Source organism: Saccostrea cucullata, unplaced genomic scaffold (genome assembly GCF_032062105.1).
Source record: "Saccostrea cucullata isolate Sc308-1 unplaced genomic scaffold, CSIRO_AGI_Scuc_v1 ctg645, whole genome shotgun sequence".
Classification (NCBI taxonomy): Eukaryota; Metazoa; Mollusca; class Bivalvia; order Ostreida; family Ostreidae; genus Saccostrea; species Saccostrea cuccullata.
Window position 1 is genome coordinate 110,687 of NW_026931035.1, and position 21,608 is coordinate 132,294.

A 21,608-nucleotide genomic window follows, 5' to 3' on the forward strand; every position below is an offset into this window, starting at 1 on the left:
ATAAACTATTAAAGGAAAAAAATTTAACATCCAAAATCATATGACAAAGGTGCGAAATCTGATATCTAAAGCTACAATATCAAAGATGAACATTTTGATATCCAAACCTACTTTTTTCACAAGCAATTAATCTGCTCTCTCTATAATCCTAAATTATCACAGGTGAACAATCTGATATCTAAACCTAAATTAACGCAAGTGAACAGTCTGAAATCTAATCCTGAATTATCAAAGGTGAACAATCTAATATCTAAACCTAAATTATCTCAAATCAACATCCAAAACTTCATTATCAAAAGTTAAGTCAAAGCCAATTCTTTGATCCTCATTCTTTTGTATTTTGTACTTTAGCTTATTTCAAACATCCTCAGCACCTCTGCAGTCCGATTCACCATAGCAACGTGCCTGCAGGAAAGGGACTGTATCTACAGACAGGATACGACCCCATCCGCAACTATGAACAAATTCCTATGGAGGCAAAGAACCTCTCCTCATTATGGAAGAAAGCTATCTGTTTACCAACAATGGGTAATTATTCTCCCTTTCTGATAAACTTGCTTTTCTGATATTTCTTTTGAGAATTTCATGAATTGTCACAGCAGCCTGTAGCTGAGTCCTCAACAGAGAATAGTTTTGTATCTTTTCCCAGAAGGACTTAGAAGAAACAGTATAGTTATTTCTAACAGCATGGAAATTGGCTGGCACGGAGATTTTTCATGTTTTTTTCTTTTCATTCATTATTTGCATTGTCAGGTACCAGAGCTTTCCTCTTTGCGAGCTTATCAACAGTCACCCTTTTAATTGTTGGACAACTCCCCGCTATAATCAGCAAATATCCCTGAAATTTCTACCTTAAGCATGATGAATGTAATATTAGCACGACAACATATTACCATAAATCTAACTTTATGTGGGGTTGTGAACATTTTTATGATTATTGGGTGGAACATGCAGTGAAAAAAAATAAACCAAGATAACTACTGCAAGCTTATGATGGTGTGGGATAGCAGGTTTGTTTCTGGCCCTGGAAGTGCTATATTTAAAATTTATATATATGATTAATAGCTTGGGTAAATTGTGAACAGCTACCTGTATCTGTCTTCACTCAACCTTTTTCTTCCTGAGTTATAACATCAATACTAACAACCATATTCTCTTGGAGAGACGAGACCGTTGCTATGACAATTGTCATTTTTCCTCAGATGACTCGGATAGTAATCGAAGAGCCTGCAAGTAAAAACAAAACATATTTAATTAACTCAATTTTTCAACTAAATTTTGAGGATGAATTTATTAAGCTTATTCCATGTACATTTTAATATCAAATTATAATTTCAAAGGTAATTTTTTTTACTCATGAAGTAAATTGCAGCAGATTTTTTAAAGAAGCCTTAAATTGATTTTTGAACTTTCAAAAGAAAAACTCTTGAGTCACATTGCAGTAAATTTAAATGAATAGAAATCCTGAGTTATCCCGTATCAGGGGTTCATTAAGGTGAAATCACAATGGACTTTGTTATTGATTCTCTATTTTACTATTGATGATTATCTTTTAATAAAACCAAAGCAAACGGTAGTGGCTATAACGATGATTGAGTTTACGCTATAGTTTACAAGTTGTTAGGACCAGCAGATCAGCCCTACACTCAATTAGTGATCCCGATCCGATCGGACGACAAAGAAACGGCAGATTTCACCTTGTTTCTCCCGCGCGATACACTAATGACCCGAGATTTGACTCATAATGACACATTCGTAATAATATCGATATCCATCGGTAACATGTGCATGTTCATACAAAGGCTCAATTAATTTTTGATACTCACACTATAAAGCACTTTTATTTTTTTATATGCTCAATGTAACAGTAATGGAATTTTTTATGGGAGATTGCTGCTATTTAATGAAGGAGAATGACATGGGTCTGTTTTAGGAAACAAGTGCACATTTTACTGTTATGTAAATGCAAATCAACATAAAAGAAAAACATGACATTTCTACATTAATACTTCTATGTAAATGCAAATCAACATACAGGAAAAATGTCATTTATACATGTTGTTTTAAATCCATTCTTGTCACTTCAAAAGGTCTCAAATTAAAGTTTTAAGAAGACAATTCAGTAAATGAATCTACCAAATGAGCTACATGAGTTCATCAGTTTTATCTACCTACTGATCTTCTCAGAGTACAATATCTATTGAAGGCGAACCTTGGACTATACTTGGATTCCATTTACCTTTCGTTTCAGATTCCTACGCCACGCTACCTGCATAAAATCCAGATCAAAGGAGGAAAGACAATTAATATGCATGAGAATTACCTTGTTTCTTTTTTCAGAAGGAGAGCCAGACTTTGATCCTTCTTTTCTGCAGTTTTACCTGTAATCAAATTAAAAATTTAATATTAATTAAGATTGACATCAAATTTATTACCATAAGTACTCTCTTCATCTTAGCTACAATATAATGTATTCCATTTACTCAGGGAATTTGAAGTGTCTGTCTAGTAATGGTTCAATAGGAATTAATTTCTAAAAAATTTCAATAGAGATAACACACAAGGTCTAAAAGATTTCCAGAAACTTTAAACCGTCATCAAAGTATTCTCCTTCCTTTCATCATGAGCTTCTCTGGTATCATCCAATAATGTACGATACAATTTGTTATTTATAGAGATGCTGTTTCATGAGGGTCTTTTTTTTCCCAGGTACCCATTATTTTTTCAATGTGTCGCGTGACATGCAGTGTGAGAGACTATACCCCGTATTTCTGATGTACGATAGCGAGGGGAAACTGGGAGCATTTGGATGGACCTTCCAAGGACAGCCATACGAAGGCCCTAATTCTATCCTGGACTGGTATCAACTCCAACCGAAAACTTTTTATGTAAGTTTTGTTGTCAAGAAATATAACACTTTCTTTTTAAATGCAAAATGAATCAAAACAAGGACTTTATTGTCGCTTTTTAGATGAATGAAAATGCCAACAGACTAATTGATGTGCATTTCATTCCAGTTTATATTTGATGTGAACCAGCTACCACCATGCATGCTCAACCCGAATTTCCGCGTGTTTGGAATTCACATTTGGCTTCAGAGCCACAACAAGACAACCATGCGGTGTACACCGTCAGCCACACCGGTGCCACAGAAAACCACCACCGTAACTTACGAGGAGAAACGACGGAACGGTGGTGATAACCCTGGCGACAAAGTCAATTTTGGCAAAAATCCAGGATCCAATATTATCCAACCTCCTCAACCCAAAAAGAATTCGGGGATAAACTCTGCCACAAAAGACACATGTAGCATGTGCTTGTTTTTATTTGTGTGTATTTTACGGACAATTTTATCAAATATTATTGCATCAAATGTATAGCATAAGTATCTACATTTAATATGAGTTTATGTTTTATTTTTCAATCTAAGTTTTAAAAACATAAAATAAAACCCTGCTCAATATAAAAGTGTTACACAGAATTTGCTAAAAAGCCTACCTGCTAGGGGTTGAATCTGATTTATTATCAGAAAACTTAACACGTAATTCCACTGTCTATGTACAGAAGTTTGCATTCTAGATCATTAAACAATAAGCAGTTTATCTAAACATAAAAGACTTTCTATCAAATCATTTTTTTGATGGAATAAATCAAAGCTGTAACTTTCAGGAGGAAAGTTATCCTTGGAACTTGTCAGCTATGTAGTTTCATTAAAACTTAATTTTAAACAATTTTTGACTCCTTGTTTCTCATATTGATATTATATATAATAGATAAATTATATAATAAAGTCTAAAAAGACATGAAATCTCCATAAAAGTTGTGGCTGACTTAAAACCAATAGGCAAGGTCTGAGTTTCTATTAGTGTGACTGTCAACTCTGAAACTGGTTAAAAATCATACAGCTCATATAAACTGTACATTTTACAATACTTTATGTTAAATACATTTGTGAGAGTTTTTTTTTCTTCTTTATAACCTGTGTAACATCTTAATGTATATGATGACATGAGAATATCATGAGTGACGAAGCTGTGATATTAGTTTGTAGATTTTTCATAGAACTGAGCTAAGGGGCATAACCCTTATCTTCTCAAACAGCACTGCTAGCTCTGCAAACACTTTTCAGCAAATATTTTGAAGTAGCTTTTTTATTTCCATTTTAATTTTTTGTTTTAGGAAGTTTTAACTTCGATATATTTTCTGGGGTACTGCACATGTTTTATCATTTTTTTAAGGGGACATTTTGAAGTAGGTACCCACACATCATCATCATAAAATTACACTCATACTTACCATCAGTGGTGCTCTGTATTGCAGCACAGTATCTTCATCTCCAATGACTATGTCTGATTCTTCTTTAATGTGTGTTGTTCTTTTCTATAATGTTCCTGTACAATTGTAAACATATTCAAAATTTCAATTTGGTGCATTTTTAGATAAAGTTACACATAATCATCATATGATTTCAAACAAGAACATTATTTTACTTTATGTGTCATTCCCTTATGTTTGAATTCCCTATTCCCCATCTTTATCTTCATTCCATGTCTCCCCTGTGTACACTACTTCTTCAGTAATTTTTTTTTTCATGTTATTCATAAATGCAACAATGATTTTATCATCTAGGTGTGCTTATTTTCACTTTCAAATGCACCTCTCTGCAAATTCCTAGAACCAGACTCAAGCCTTATATTTGTATCTGTACATATATTGTCTGTTTTTTGTGAGTGAGATTTGTTGATATGTTAATTAATTTACAGAGAGAATGTGTGTCCTTATGTGAAAACAGTGAGGTTGTCAACTTGTCATTATATGCTCATGTACAACTAAATGTTTATATGTTTTGTGATAACATTTTTGAATCTCTTATAGTGTAAATGAGTGTGAAATTCATTGTAAAACGTTGGTGTGTGCGATTTGTACTTTGAGTTTCTACCGAGTTGCGTGAGTTTACCATGGACAGACATTGTTGATATAAACTGATGTGATCAGATTTATCAATAATTACCTCTTTTTTTTAATCATCTGTAAATTAATTTTGAACTTGACTGGGTGTTTGAAAAGCTTACAAGAAGTCCTAAAAGTATGTAAGGTTTTGTTCATTTTATCTTTAAAACAAAAATTATGAAATAAATTTAATGCTAAGCTAACAAGATGTTGTGTTCTTGGTTTATGAGGAAGAGCTGCAGTCTATTGCTGTGGCTGTTTGTCTCTAAGTACGAAAACAAGACAAACACTAAGGAACTTTTGAATTTTTAGGAAAAACCATGGAGGATCAAGAATTTGGTGGATGGAGGTAAGGAAAAAGGAGAGGATATTTATATTTATGCAGAAATTTTTCCTCATAAACTATTTTATTCATCATGAAGTATATTAAATGGCACAGTGGTTTGAGCATCTGCTCAAGAGTGTCAGAGTAAGGAGTTGATCTTTACGTCATGGGTTCAAGTCCCACTGTGGGACAAGGACCACAAGACCTTGGGATGAGACCATATAAACCAAGAACCCATGTCACAGTAGGTGCTGGCATGAAATAGATCCCTTATGGCCCTGGGTGCTGGGCATACATCAAAATTTGCAGCTCTCCACCAGCAAATGGTGGCATCTCCATATAAGTGACAAAATCTTGAGAGGGACATTCAACAACAAACAAATAAAGCTAGCATACCTAATGTAATGGTAAACTTTGAATAGCAAAAATATACGCAATCAAAAATTAGGAATCTCAATCACCACAATAAACTCTTCAAGTATGTCTGACCAATTGATTGTTCTTATAGCATACCTTGATGAGTTATTTTCTATAAAGAACATCTTCATCCCTAATTTTTGTTGAACAAAGAGACATCCCTCAAAGAAGGCTGGTTAACCTCCGTCTCATTATTCCAACCTTGAGAATGGCATGTCAGATTTATTTCCCAGCAAAATGCATGTTTGCCAAAACATCTGAAATTGAAAATGAAAGTAAAAGTTGGAAATTTCCCAATATCAGAGTTAGACATACATCATACAACTCAGTTCTTTCCTTTTATAAAATATCTTAGTATTGAAATTGATTTTCAAAACAGGATTTATTCTTATACATTTAGCATCCTTCTCTTAACTGACTTTCCTATTTTACTTAGAGTTTAATTGTTTAAATTTAAGATGCCACTGCACTTATTTCTTCACCTACCATTTATTAAAGTAATTAAAAGTATGTTTCCAGATGCAACACCTTTGCACGATTGGTCCACATAGACTTCTTGATACTTTGGAATGAGTCCGAATGTATAACTTGAAATAGTTTAATCATCCATATACAGATGCTGCATCAAAATCCAGAGAATGTTGCGTAGTGTGCATGTTTGGTTCAGCTATGTTTTTTTTTTGTTTAATGATACATAAAAAGTAGGACAGATGCAGCACCAGAGAAGCAGGTTTGGTCTAGTTATGGCTTACAGATACTTGGAACAGAATAATTGCTTAATCTCTAACTGCAACACTGTTACTTGGAGTATAGCATATATAAAGCTCAATTCCATTCTGTAGAATTGAGCTAAAATTCACTCCATGCTTTAATATGTTTAAATATAATTTATTATATGTAACTGCTAAGTAAGTAGTAAACGAACTCTTCAAAGCCTCTGATACACCAACTGAAAACGGCAGCTCATTAAGGTTTTTTTTTTTTTATCAAACTAATGAAATATATGGAGAAAGTTATCACTATTCACGCTTTTCAAATGTGCATTATATAAACTTTATACACACAGCATTTAGCAAACAGGGACCTCAAAAAGATCAGAGGTGGAAGGATCAGGTGTCATAGAGGAGTGAGCATCCCCTGCCAACTGGTCACACTCACCATGTGCTCTTTGTCATGATCAGGGAAATATGGAAAAAGCCATTGTCAATTCAGTGTGTAAATAATAAACAAACAATAAGTATGAAAATCGTCAGTCAGCATTTGACTCATAATAAATTGTATTTGCTGACAATGTCATTGTATTGACCATAGAACTTACGAAATGATGACTTTAAACAACATGCTGATTTTCTTGCTTCATCAACTTGATTTTCAATAACTTATCTCATTTTAGAAATTGTTCGTACGTAGAACATTCCCTTCCGTATGGAATCAACTGAGAGATATTTAACATGGACATTCCTGATTCATGAAAGAGCTGATCTAAAGTGAAAATAACCTTATATAGTTAAATGTTCTTTTCTATTTTTTTTTTTTTTTTTGGTGGAAAACCTTGCTTAATGAACAAGAGAATGACAAACTCAAGGGTGAATATCACTCAAAACACACAGTTATAATTTTATTCCTTTGATGAATGCTTACCCTACATGGCTGATTGAAATCTCCTTAATTCCTCCCTTTCCTTAGCCTTGACACAGTAGTCATAATTTCCCCTTTGTACCACAGGTAACTCTGGATCTCAGCAACAACTGAAGTACAGCTTCCTTTATGTCTGTTGTCTTCAGGGAATCTAAACACAAAGTACTTACCTGTCTCCACCTGCTAAATAATCTTAATCTAGTTATACAGGTACAGAAAAACAAATGTAAACAGTAAACTGTCACAGCACTGGCTTATACTTTTACAATTTCCTCAGTCTCAACCTGTAAATTGTCCAGCTCTGTGTGCCACGACAGAGTTGGCTCAACACAGGTCTCAACTGTTCTACTTTTTTATGACCAATTAAACAAAGCTTGAATTGAAGCTATAAAAGATAAACAAATCTTCCATCAGAGTTCTGGTTCCGCCGGTGTGTGACCCTACTGTTGAGCATTGTGAGACTACCTACAGTATATAGGTACAGCGTACGCACCTTCTGTCTGGTCAGGCTGTTGTACAGCTTCAGTCTCGGCACCTCCGTCCCCTCCGGAACTTTCCAAGGTGGCTGAACTTTCTTAGATTTGGCTGAAAAAAATATACAAATGATACATGAGCTGGAAAAAAAGCTTGAAAATATGCAAAAAGCAACTTAATTTACCATGAGATTAACAAATGTAAAAGTGTTTTGAGTAAAATAAATTCAGTGTGTAACAAGACATTGACTAAGCAACAAGAACAGATAAAACAAGACCTTCGAAAATTTCAATCTTTCTTTCTATAATTACTGATTGCTAAAATTTCTAAGCTGTAGTTTTTTGCCATCTTATGAATCATCCATACTCACTAGTCATGTTACTCTGTTGCTCTCTCCGACTGGTAGGGGGATAGCAAGATGCTGAACGGCGGAAAAATCGGGAACAACTCAAGATGTCCTCAGTATTAGCTGATTTCCTTAATAACACACCAAACACTGATCTAATAATGGCCATTCAGTGCCATTCTGGAAAAAAAAGCAGAGATACACAAGTATTGACCACAACAGGTGTAAGTTTGAATTTGGCTTATTGTGTGTATGTTTAGGGGTGAAGGGGATGATGGTTGGAGCTAAAGGATAACTTCAGTATTAGCTCTTAAAATGGAACTTATTAATTGCCTCCAGGATAAATTATATTACCAGTAATATACCCCTGATACATAATTATCATGCACTCTGCAATGATAAATTGCAATGTCATTTAGTACTTGTTAGAAAACTAAAGAAAGAAAACAAACTTTTTTTTAAGTAATCATTTAGGAATATAAGGAATATAAACCAAAATTACATGGTTTGTTTTGTTTTTTGTTTTTGAGAAAAAAAATGAATAACAACCAAAATAAATCAGACTGCATTTAGAAAATATTTTGTAAAAATGAAATTTAATATCCTTTTGCTGACCATAAAATATGCATTTTAAAAATTACTTGGGTGAAATATAACATATATAATTACATATCCTTTTGCTGAAGACAATTTTACAGTATATAATACAAAGAATAAATTATATTTATATGTATATATATCCATCCATAAACAGTTCTCAATTTTTCTGTTGCTTAAATACCATTTACATTTAGTGTGAAAGTATAAAATCACATCACTAAAATTGCAGATTTTTTTGTTTTTAACATTGTTTATCAAGTATAAATATTTATTAACCTACCTGAAAATTATAATTTCCTTGAGCAAGTAAACAGTATATATTGTGGAAAAAATATCAACAATAAATGTCTGCTTTTCCAAGTAAAAACCAACTAACTTAAGACCTGTTTAGAAAACAAATGATTTGAATGTCTTGGGGAGTTACAATTTATACTGAAAGAATATAATTGTGACTGACATCAATATTTTTTCTAGGAATACTGTAAACATGATGCAACAATGGACAATACACGGAAAGTGAAAGTAAAACCTGGAAAACACAAAAGTCATGGGAAAAGGGGCTGATTTGTCTTTAATTCAATAAACAAGGTTGAATGTGACAAACAGAAAGTAAGGTACACTTAATTAGTTGTATCTTAAAACAAGGACATTTAAATTCTTAAGATCATGTGTCAACTAGTTGTAGTTCACTCAGGTCACCATTAGAATCATTCTTTTTAAAGAAAAAAATATATATGTACTAAACAATCAACTTATAAAACTATAAATGCACCAAGCTGACCTTAATAGTAAATACACCTTTCTCTCTTTGCATGTATTTTACAAAATACATAATTAACATCTTTTAATTCACATATGTTCTCTGCATTCCTTCAAATTTAAAATAATTAAGGTTGACATTCAGACTAAAGCTTTATGGAAGGACTGCTTTTATTACACATTAGATGCATAAGCATTTATTTAAACACTGTATTTCAAAAACTTGAGATGCAGATGCATATGCAGTTACATCAAAGTAATATTGCAATATTTCATATCAATTAATTAAGTATTTTGGGGGTTTTTTTATATTAAAACTAATTTGTCATCAAGTAATAGAGAGATATCAGCAATTTTTCTATAAGATAACCATCCTTATAATTCAAGTACCTAGTTAAAAATTCTGAAAGAAAATCATTCAGAAAACTTTTGTGGGAACAGAAAGTGAAACTATTCTGCTAAAAACTTCATTCAAGCTAAGTTGAAACCATTGAAACATGAATATACCTACATAAATTGACAAGTATAATTCTTTTAACTGAAATGAACACAAGCGTGAATAAAGTCCGTGTTTGGTATAGAAGTCTTACCGCTAAATATCTATTGAATTTGGAATATGGTGATGCAAGAAATGTGATCAAGAACACATGGACCAACAACTTCCGGTTTGTTTCACGCGTGTTTTAAGCCCCTTTAGGCCAACTATGCCCTTTTAAACTTAGCATATGCCTTCACGATTATTAAACTGGTTAGATTTTAATCGTAAAATATAATTTGATATGAAAACATTCAATCAGATTATCAAGTTTTAGTGTATTATTCACCTAACAGACTAACACATCGATGAGGTTGTTGGCGGAAGTAGGTAACCCTCGTTTTGAGTCTCGCTGGAAGCACGAGAAGGCATGAGTACGCCGGTGTTCATAGATTTGCCTATTCCTGAACAGGTATCAAAGGATTCTCAGCATAATGTTCTATTTTATTTTAGCACAATATATGGTCAATCTTTTTACCCTAAATTTTTATAACATTTCCCTCTAAAGATAGCTTAAAATCCAAAACATCTGGCTGTACACAACTCGAGTTTCCTCGATTATGAATATAGGTCTGTATAACACATAGAGAAAAAGGGAGTGATGCCAATCAATCCATGAATTAAGGAGAAATTTAATACAGTACTTCTACATTTTTTACTTGCTACAAATTGATCTACCATGATGAGATTTTCAAAATTGTTCATTGTTTATTCATTTGAATTATAGTAATGAACTAAATGAAGAATCACACCCCACCCCCCTTTTCTGTATTTTACAGACATATATTCTTTATCGAGGAAATTCAAGTTCCAGCTAGAGACTGAGTGAAATGGAGGGGCACTGCAACCCGCCCTCTAATCAGTGCCCCCCCCCTCCCCCCCCCACACACACACACAAGCACCACTGAATGATTATATTATAGAACATTATTTTTTCAGGCTCAGGAATTAAGAAGTTATCTCAAATCATTGAGTGCTGATATCTCGGAAGAAAAGGCAGAAGCAGGAATTCTCACAGATTTAAGACACATCATTGAAGCAAGCAACATATGCTGGAATTCCAAAGATGTATCTGATGCAGGTATAAAGTTTTAAAACCTCATAATTTCTTGTAATTGGTTTTGTGCATGCATGGTTATATATACTGTAGTGCATTAAAAAATATATAACAAATGCAACTAAGTAAAAATATATGAACATTTAACTGATAGAATGGTATAAATTTCTTTTAGTTTATGAAACTGACAATGAATCATTTTCTTTGCAGATATTGAAATGGTGTTCAACAGTGTAATTTCACTGATCCTGGTTCTGCCGCCAGAGGAAATGCTTGAACCTGTGACACATTTCTGTGAGAAAGTCGTCAAATGTCCGCAGGGAGACAGAAGGGGGGCTCTACGATTAAAATTGTAAGTACCGTAATTTTCGGGTTATAGGTCGATGGGGTATATAGGTCGAAAGGCTCATTTTCAGCCTTAATTTTTGAAAAATCCTAAGATAGGACGAACTTACTATATAGGACGAGGCTTTGTTTCCCGTTTTCTAAAGTTTCTCACGCAGATACAACGTATCAGAACAGGTAAACCTCTAAAATTACCGGGGCAATTCCGTGACATGAACGTATCAAGAAAACAAACAGGTATTTTAATGAGTACAGCATTTAAATAAAGTTTTTAAAAAAATGTAGTTAAAACTTCTTTGAATTGTGTTACTACTTTTTTTTCTCCAACTTGCCTGTTCAATGTCTCCATAGTTTCATACTGTTGTTAAACCAGAAGCAAAAATAACACGTAAATACGTTTCTTATTTTAAGCTATAATTCGGGAAATACCCGAGATCAAAGAATAATAATTCTGATTTCAGAACAACTTGGACACATTCCTAATATAGTTTATTCAGTTAGTTATTTACCGGTGGACGACAATTGCTTCGATGTCCGCCGTTTTCATTTTTCTTCTTCAGGGATTTGCTAAAACCCGCAAACGACCATTGAATGTATATATAAAGCAACAGTAAAGAATTGAAATAATATTACCACGCTGAAAGTTTAATTTATAAATTTAATCGAGAGTACCGGTACATCCACAATTTGACAGTCATTATGAATTTCATGGCTTTGTTTGTTCAATGATGTGTAACACTAATACCCTATAACGGCACTGCGGGTATTAAACCAACACAGGTGTTGAAACCTTTGCGTGTACACACAGTGTAAATCCTTTTATCTGTCAGACAATTAAAATTCGTTAGAAGCCAATCTTTGTATAGCGGTAATTCAGTGTACTTCTTGTGTACGAAGAAGCTTTTGATAAACCTTATTATATCAGTTAAAATTATATTTCTGTCCTAAATCATATTTCTGTAACCTGCATTTATTACTAATTCTTTGCTTGTAAAACTCCATATCAATAAAATTAATTTTTTATCATCCGCATTTATATTTCCATAATTGCTTGTAAAACTTCAAACTATCTTTCAAAACGATTTTTAGGAATTGACTGGCAACAATTTATTTCACTCATTTTACATTAAAATAAATATAAGACTTTTACAATAAAAAAATTAATACTATTTCAATTTATCAATCTACTAATTAATGGTAAAACACTACACTTGAGATCTTGAAAATTTTTCCGTATTTTAAATTTTGATACGGTTGCGGTTTTACTTTTAGTAAACGATAGCGACTTCCTAACTTCACAAGATGGCTACCGCATGATGGCAATGGATAACAAGTTGAGGAATTATTAACTTGATGAAGCACAGTTTTTTCCTTTGACTGTCATCAAGGGATATTTAATGGAATTTATTTTGTAAGAAAGCTATAGAATAAATATTTTATTGTTTACCTAGGCATTAATTTTTCTGCGTAAAATAATGAAAAAAGTTATAAAAGTGGCACAGATTTGCTCTGAAATTTACGTAAATTTTATTGATTTTGGGGCATTTTTCGTAAACTTGAGCCTAAGAAAGGTCGAATTCGTATATTGGGCGACCCCAGCGGTTCTGAGAAAAAAAGTATCGACCTATAACCCGAAAATTACGGTACTGTTATTTTAGCAGAATATGGAATCTGTAAATAAGAAAATATCTGTTTCTTTAACCTAAATTAGAATAAACAAGATATTTAAATTAAAATTGAATTTTCTTAATCCTTTGCTGCTTCTGGTACATCTAAAAACATTGTATTTGGGCATCAATCTGATCTAACCTTGTATGGGAAGGTCTGAGAGGTTTGGAAAGCAGTAGTTGATTTAAAACATTTGAATTTAAACAGATTGAATAGTTATAAACACATTAGTGAAACATTTTGCAGTGTTAGGAGAATTAGGTGGATTTACACTGGATTAATTAGTGTTTTTTTATTACAGGTTATCTAACTTATTTTACGGACTTGATGAGAGGTCTCCATTGAGAGCTGATTTGTATGTTTCCATGGTGAAATTAGCGCAACAAGCAGATCTGACACAGCAACTAGCCATCGACTTAGAACAGGTACCATAGATACTTACATGTATAAGCCAATCATTAGGCCTAGAAAAAAAATATGTTTGTTTCCGCTTTCCCGACCGACCCTAATTTATAGTGCGGACCCTAAATATTTTTTTAATGCTTTTGTCCCATGATGTGCAAGATTTCAACCAGGGAATTATAGCCTCCAACTTTGCAAGCTTTTCAAGACAGAAAGAAGTTTGGGTCACCTTTCTATTACAAGTTAAAGCACAGTGATGCTTGAAAACACCATTTCTTTTGTCATTAATGTTACTTCTATACATGTTTTGATAAAAGAAGCAAAAAAATTTTTTTCAAAAAAAAAAAAAAATTGCCTACCTACCTACCCTATATTTTTTCAGCCTGAAAGCAGAAACAAACATATTTTTTTTCTAGGCCTTATTAGAATGTAAAACGTAGAACAGGTCATTGTCAGAACATAAAATGTTTCACGATCTCTCGAGGTTTTGCATTTGAATTTTGTTGACTGCAAGCATCTTTGTATTTGTATGTGAATTCTAAGTTAAAAGCACAGAAGTTCTGTTGAACAATTGATCTTAGTACATGAACTTGAAGTCATTTAAAATTAAAACATGACTATTTTTATAGATTTAAATAGAACAAACAGATCACCAACACATCGTAAATTTATTTGGTTGACTGGTGTCGACAAGAGACGGTTGTCATCAGAACAATGACAGGGTTCTGATGACGACCGTCTCTTGTCGACACCGGTCAACCAAATAAATTTACTTGTGCATTCTTACAATGTGTTGGTGATCTGTTTGTTCTATTTAAGTTTACTACTTTTGATCCAGACCCTATTGAATACCACGTGGTATCCACTCGTAAGAATCTTCCGCAATTTTAGCCTCAAGGTGTTGGTCTCCAGCTTTAATTTTGTTTTGTATTTTTATAGATAAAGAAATGGGTGTCACAGTGGGACATCAGCACCACAAAGTTACAGAACCTTCTACGATCTGTTCACGATGCCCTGATAGAAGCTGGCATGAGGTGGGTAGGACATTGGATAGTAAATATATACATGTAGGATATACTCAATGTCAACAGAGAAAATACAGAAAATTTAGTGAATGATCGGGGATAGCAATTTGAATTATATGATTTACTGAATAACCATCTATTGCACATAATACAACAATATCATGAATTATAATTGTCAAATTAAAGTGTTGATTTATTAACAGATTGAACAAAGTTCATATGATTTAAATACCCTTGTTTCTCTCTTTTGTAACAGTGATAAAGCCACAAAAGTGATGTTAGACCTGTTAGGTACCTACACAGAGGACAATGCATCTCAGGCCCGGGATGATGCTCACAGGTAAGTGATGACACACCTGTCAGGTACCTACACAGGTAAGTGATGACACACCTGTCAGGTACTAACACAGAAGACAGGGGCATCTCAGGCCAGGGATGATGCTCACAGGTAAGTGATGACACACCTGTCAGGTACTAACACAGAAGACAGGGGCATCTCAGGCCAGAGATGATGCTCACAGGTAAGTGATGACACACCTGTCAGGTACTAACACAGAAGACAGGGGCATCTCAGGCCAGGGATGATGCTCACAGGTAAGTGATGACACACCTGTCAGGTACTAACACAGAAGACAGGGGCATCTCAGGCCAGGGATGATGCTCACAGGTAAGTGATGACACAACTGTCAGGTACTAACACAGAAGACAGGGGCATCTCAGGCCAGGGATGATGCTCACAGGTAAGTGATGACACACCTGTCAGGTACTAACACAGAAGACAGGGGCATCTCAGGCCAGGGATGATGCTCACAGGTAAGTGATGACACACCTGTCAGGTACTAACACAGAAGACAGGGGCATCTCAGGCCAGAGATGATGCTCACAGGTAAGTGATGACACACCTGTCAGGTACTTACACAGAAGACAGGGGCATCTCAGGCCAGGGATGATGCTCACAGGTAAGTGATGACACACCTGTCAGGTACTAACACAGAAGACAGGGGCATCTCAGGCCAGGGATGATGCTCACAGTAAGTGATGACACACCTGTCAGGTACTAACACAGAAGACAGGGGCATCTCAGGCCAGGGATGATGCTCACAGGTAAGTGATGACACACCTGTCAGGTACTAACACAGAAGACAGGGTCATCTCAGGCCAGGGATGATGCTCACAGGTAAGTGATGACACACCTGTCAGGTACTAACACAGAAGACAGGGGCATCTCAGGCCAGGGATGATGCTCACAGGTAAGTGATGACACACCTGTCAGGTACTAACACAGAAGACAGGGGCATCTCAGGCCAGGGATGATGCTCACAGGTAAGTGATGACACACCTGTCAGGTACCTACACAGGTAAGTGATGACACACCTGTCAGTTACCTACACAGGTAAGTGATGACACACCTGTCAGGTACCTACACAGGTAAAAATACACCTGTCAAGTACTTATACAGAAGGCAGTGCATATAAGGCCAGGGACGATGCTCACAGGTAAATAATGATACACCTGTCAGGTACCTACACAGGTAATGATACACCTATCAGGTAACTGCAAACAAGGTTCCAAGCAATGTGGAATTTGATCTATGATTTATCTATCAATGAGTTTTTCCTTTTGCTTTTTAGAGTTGAATTCCAGGAAGCCTTATATTAAATTTTGTGGTGTTTTGTTGCAGGTGCATTGTGACTCATTTAGGTGACCCCAACACATTTCTGATGGACCATCTTCTTGCACTAAAACCTGTCAAATTCCTGGAGGGGGAACTCATTCATGATGTAAGTGAGGATTCTTTGTCAGTTTATTTTTTTCAGCACCCAGAAAATTTCAGTAGACGTTTATCAGGTTTTCTGAAAAATCATGGTGCAATAAAAACCTTGGAATCCAAGATGACCTTTCATCTATGAGAGGTGATCATTTCACCCCAAGAACAAATACTGTAAATCATAGGTTTTATTACTTCGCAGCTCCCTCTTGTAGCTATTTGAAGTCAGCAAACATTAATAATATATATTTCATATTTTGACTGATTAAAAAAGAAAACAGGTTGAATTGATTTGGGAGTGGTATATAAATAATAAACATCTCATATACAAAGTTTGATCCAAAAGTAATGTCAGTTTATATACATTATATAAGATAGCCGTCTTTCTTTAAAAATAAAATTGAGCTTTATATTTTGATGTTAAAGAAAATAGAAATACAAAATGTGCAACAATTTAGTTTTAATTCATTATGCATCATGGAAATTTCATATTGCTAGTACAGAGCCATGTGAAAAATCAGTGATGCTATAGAATTTCGTGGATTCCAAAATTTACTGTTTTTAATAGCAGTCCATCATTTCACCCCATGTACAAGAAAAGCATTGAATTTCTCTTCTTGCATGACTGAGTGCTAAATTTTAGCCACACTATTTAATATTCTTTTTCAGTTACTAACAATTTTTGTGTCGGGAAAGATTTCACAGTATCAACAGTACTACAAGACTAATATGGACTTTGTCAAATCTTTAGGTGAGTTCAATTTTTATGCCCCCCTTCGAAGAAGGGAGGGCATATTGCTTTGCTGATGTCTGTCGGTTGGTCCACTTAGTTTCCATTCATTTTCTTCACAACTGTGGCACATACTGAAATAAAATTTAGTATACGGATATATCACATGAATATCTAGGTCAAGTTCTGTTTTGGGTACGATCCCACCATTTTTGACAGAGTTATGCCCCTTGGACTTAGAAAAATTCCAATTATTTGCAGTTTCCATTCATTTTCTTTACAACCATTGCACATACTGAAATGAAATTTCGTGTACAGATTTATCAGATAAATACCTAGGTCAAGTTCTGTTTAATCAGATAAATATCTAGGTCAAGTTCTGTTTGGGATATGATTGTGCCATTTTTGACAGAGTTATGCCCCTTAGACTTAGAAAAATCCCAATTGTTTGCAGTTTCCATTCATTTTCTTCACAACTGTTGCACATACTGAAATGAAATTTTGTTTACAGGTATATCACATGAATATCTAGGTCAAGTTTTGTTTTGGGTACGATTGCACCATTTTTGACAGAGTTTTGCCTTTTTGGACTTGGAAAAATTCCAATTTGGGGGGTTGGGGGCATAAGTGTTTTACAAACATCTCTTGTTTTTATACAAGTTGAACAATAAGATCATAAGTATTGCATCATATTTTTTAATTAAATTCAGTGAAATATTGAAGCTCTTAAATTTTCACATGTATGACAAAAAGTTGTGTTTTCAGACAAAAAAAAAAATTTTCAGTTTTATTTGCAGTTCTGTCGTTGGCTCATTGCATATAATGACATCTTTATGATTTACATTTCAGGATTGTCGCATGAACAGAATTTACGTAAGATGCGTTATCTGTCGTTCGTCCAGCTGGCCGAGGACAAGAAGGAGATAGAATTTGCGGTCGTTCAGAAGGAGATGCAGCTAGAGGAAGTTGACATCGAGGACTTCATTATTGATGGTACGACGGAATTCTATGTTCAGTTTTATTAAGTTAGTCACTGGGTTACAGAAGACATTCAGATTACCTAGGGCTCTGTCAGTCTTTCCACCTGTCATGAAAACTTACCTTATTCATAACTTTTGAAAGAGAAAAGAAAGGGTTTTCATATTTTACATGTACTTTTGCTTGGATAAAACATTTCTAAATGCACAATGATTTTGAACAGTACATTCACGTTAAATTTGAACTACATATTAGAAAATTAACTTAAGTTCTAACTTTTGAAAGAGAGAAGATGGAGTGTTTTAACATTGGTCATAACTTTTGAATGAGAGCAGAGAAGGTTTTCATATTTTAGATATACATATCTTTGACAATACCTTTAAGAAAAAAAACATTATTTACTTACACATATCTATGAGTATATAAATTTAGGGACAACATCCCCTATTTTCCTATCTACTAAGGTAGGTTAATAAGTGTTTACGTTAACCTTCTTTTGTTATTTTTTCAGTGCTCAGGACTAAATCAGTACGAGCTAAGATAGACCAGCTTCAGAAGAAGGTCATTATTATGTCCACTATCCACCGGACGTTCGGACGACAGCAGTGGCAGATCCTGCGACAGACACTCACTCAGTGGCGCGAAAATCTCACGCGAGTCCAGAACAGCCTTCAGTCACTCGATATGATGCAGTCTCAGACCCAGGCTTAGATAAAATATAAAACCCAGAGACAATAACAGTGAGACTCAAGACTCAGTACTCAAAACCTTTAAATTAAAGTGCTTCATATAGTCATAAATATGTCAATCCATGTATTTAAAGACAATAAAATAATGAATTGGAGATGTTAGTTTGTTAATATCAATGTAAGGAGTGGAAATGCTTTCATGCCGTACAAAATTGAATGAAGTATTTATAGAGACTTAATGGGATATGAATTTCCAAAGAAAGTGGGCACTATAGAAGGCAATTCAACAGGAGTAGTGGCTCATAAATAAATTTAAAAATGTCATTGATTTAAACATTTTTTTCAAAACCTAGGCATTGAGTGTGTTGTAGGTGAATGTAAAATGGGCAAATACTCGGTTGAATATCCAAATGAATATATCCGTACGAATCAAATGATGCAAAAATCGACTTTTTTATTGTTTTTCATTAATTTTATTGTTTCTGGGTCTTCTCTCCATGAAATTGAATTGTGCTATCAGTGTATTTTTATCCGTAAAATTTATTCCAATTGTTTAAAAAATGGAGTGACCACCCAGAAATACTTGTACAAAATCTAAACTTTTGAAAAGTCCAACTGTATAACAACTGTATAGGACTTTGGAATAAAATAATGAATTAAGGGGGCCGACTATGGTTTCCATTGCGCAATATTTCGCGCATCATAGTAAAATGAAGCGTATTTACTGTTTTAATGCACCTTTTCTCGCTTAATTATTAAAATTAAACAAAATTAAGAAATTATAGGTATAAAAATGTATTTACAATTTGATACAACTGATTTTTTAACCGATTTTGCAATTGATAGGTAGGTTGACATCGTTGCAGTGTGTTTTTGACGGTATGATAATCTGTAGCTCTTAAAGAATGGGGTAATAAAAATATTATTAAAGAAAAAGTAATAAACATACGCTCTAGAAATTTAAAACATAGAAATTTGAAAATATATCCAATATTTTTATCATGTTTTCATGTGAATCCATTGTGTACGTCATATTTTGTAATACTCTATACAAACAGGAAAATTCGTTATTTTTTTTTTTAGATTTTGAGATGTCCCTTTGGTAACAAGACGGTAGAGTTTTGTGTTTCGTACATATATTGCATAATATAGTATGACTCATCAAATATTATAGTTTGAACAAAATGTCTATTGTAGTATTTGTATAATTTGCTTTAAGTGCTAAAAATTGGCATTTTCCTATATAATCCTATAGTAAATCTACCTGTATTTTGAGACGGTCCCTCAAAAATACCTGGACGGTAGATTTCCCCCAAACTTGGCATGTACACTGAAATTAATGTAAGTTATATATGGTATAAAAATGAAGAGTTTCGCTATTGTAGTTTTCACACAATAAAACTATAGTCGGCCCCCTTAAATACCTTCTATGTTTAGTGTTCCGGTAGCAACATAGGTTTGTCGCTGGATTCGAGCCACATGGAAGCAGCATTTGAGGTTCGAACACAGTGGATTTTTAAAATCTATTTTTTTTTCTCTTTTTGCTAGTTAAAAATTACTCCTTGAATAAAGTTGCAAAGAATGATTTATAACAAAATTTATTTACATTTGTATTATTTTTCAATGCGTTCACATTTTGTCATTTATAGTGCAAACGTTCCCAAATAGAAATAAACATGCATGAATTTGTTACACATGATGAAAAAATACTGAGTATATTTAAAAGAGAATTTGAAAAAAACGGCAACTTCGATCGTTCTGTTACATTCAAGATATGTATTAAAACTACATGTTGCTTGGACATTTAACTCTAATTTGCATTAAGAGCTAATATTTGCCTTTCTGTGCTGAAACCATAATTTAATAGGGATGTCTTAAAGATCTATGAAATAAAATGTTGGTTATAAACTTGTGCAATCAAAAGAAAAAAGAACATTAGATTACAACACTCTCCTTAGTTAGAGGATGTTGTTACAGCTTCTTAAGTGAGAATTTTTTAAATCGCTAAAATTACATCTCGCTAAAAATAAAATACAGTGGATCCTCCGATATCCGGGCGCTTCAGTTTCCGCACGATTTTTCATCGGAACTGAATTTTTTTTAGTTATTTTGTCTTATTTAACTGGTAATTCAGGTATCTGATTACTTCACATATCCGGACAAATTGACTAGGAACCAAAGTGTACGGATAAATGAGACTCCACTGTACCAGTACCTCGCTAAAATTTCCACTTATATGGTATCTTGGGCATAATGATATTTGCTTAATAAACATAAAGCAAGTTTTTTTTTATTAGATTTGCTACTGGCACTTCCTCTTTTGATGCACAAAAGAGTTGCTTAGAACAAGTATGTTTTATGCTTAACAGCTAAAACACCCCCTCTTTCCATACCTTTAGAAGAAGGATATGGAGATAATGAACTAACGAACGTATTCAATATTGAATTCCATAAAACAATACAAAATAGGAGCAGAGCAAACACAGACCTCCGAATCATCAGAGGTGGGATCAGGTGCCATGGAGGAGTGACCATCCCCTGATAACCGGTCACACCCGCCGTGTGCTCATCGTCATGATCGTGAAATAACGGAAAATCTGTTGTCAATTCAGTGTATAAATAATGGACTAACAATTGGTATGAAAAACGTCAGTCAGCATTTGACTCAAAGATAAATTGTATTTGTTGACAAGGTCATTGTATCGACGATAGAACTTACGAAATGATGACTTTAAACGAGACTGCTGATATTCTTGTTTCATCAACTTGCTTGTCAATAATAAATTACCTCGTTTTAGAAATTGTTCGTACGTAGAGCATGCTCTTGCGTATCGAATCAACTGAGATATATACACTCCGTAAGCAGGTGATGAAGGTATATTGCTGCATAAGTTATAGGGAA

General features: G+C 34.1%; 3 protein-coding genes and 1 long non-coding RNA gene across 5 annotated transcripts in view; 2 read left to right on the plus strand and 2 right to left on the minus strand.

Annotated features, from left to right (window-relative positions):
- The window catches only part of LOC134231151 (uncharacterized), a 44,844-nt gene extending 43,546 nt beyond the window's left edge, over positions 1 to 1,298 (minus strand). The window contains exon 1 of the long non-coding RNA XR_009984511.1: positions 1,090 to 1,298. This is a non-coding gene — a long non-coding RNA (uncharacterized LOC134231151). The remainder of the gene's footprint in view (positions 1 to 1,089) is intronic.
- LOC134231150 (uncharacterized) overlaps positions 1 to 5,148 on the plus strand; it is a 44,032-nt gene extending 38,884 nt beyond the window's left edge. The window contains exons 5-7 of the mRNA XM_062713068.1: positions 352 to 528; positions 2,710 to 2,888; positions 3,018 to 5,148. Coding sequence (XP_062569052.1) covers positions 352 to 528; positions 2,710 to 2,888; positions 3,018 to 3,380 — 719 coding nt within the window. The 3' untranslated portion in view covers positions 3,381 to 5,148. The remainder of the gene's footprint in view (positions 1 to 351; positions 529 to 2,709; positions 2,889 to 3,017) is intronic.
- The window catches only part of LOC134231148 (cysteine--tRNA ligase, cytoplasmic-like), a 62,878-nt gene extending 52,641 nt beyond the window's left edge, over positions 1 to 10,237 (minus strand). The window contains exons 1-3 of one of the 2 annotated variants that reach the window (XM_062713064.1): positions 10,100 to 10,237; positions 8,175 to 8,330; positions 7,824 to 7,915 (exon numbers count right to left, since the gene is read on the minus strand). In XM_062713064.1, coding sequence (XP_062569048.1) covers positions 7,824 to 7,915; positions 8,175 to 8,319 — 237 coding nt within the window. In that variant the 5' untranslated portion in view covers positions 8,320 to 8,330; positions 10,100 to 10,237. Of the gene's footprint in view, positions 1 to 7,823; positions 7,916 to 8,174; positions 8,331 to 9,030; positions 9,191 to 10,099 lie in introns of those variants that run through there. The other variant, XM_062713063.1, reaches the window with a different exon arrangement.
- Positions 10,238 to 10,326: 89 nt separating this feature from the next.
- LOC134231149 (eukaryotic translation initiation factor 3 subunit M-like) lies at positions 10,327 to 18,861 on the plus strand. The gene is made up of 10 exons (XM_062713066.1): positions 10,327 to 10,456; positions 10,984 to 11,125; positions 11,312 to 11,453; positions 13,416 to 13,539; positions 14,456 to 14,550; positions 14,798 to 14,881; positions 16,223 to 16,322; positions 16,979 to 17,060; positions 17,889 to 18,032; positions 18,529 to 18,861. Exons 1-10 carry the CDS (start codon positions 10,415 to 10,417, stop codon positions 18,726 to 18,728), a joined length of 1,155 nt encoding a protein of 384 aa, XP_062569050.1. The 5' UTR covers positions 10,327 to 10,414; the 3' UTR covers positions 18,729 to 18,861.
- The last annotated feature ends 2,747 nt before the right edge of the window (positions 18,862 to 21,608 follow it).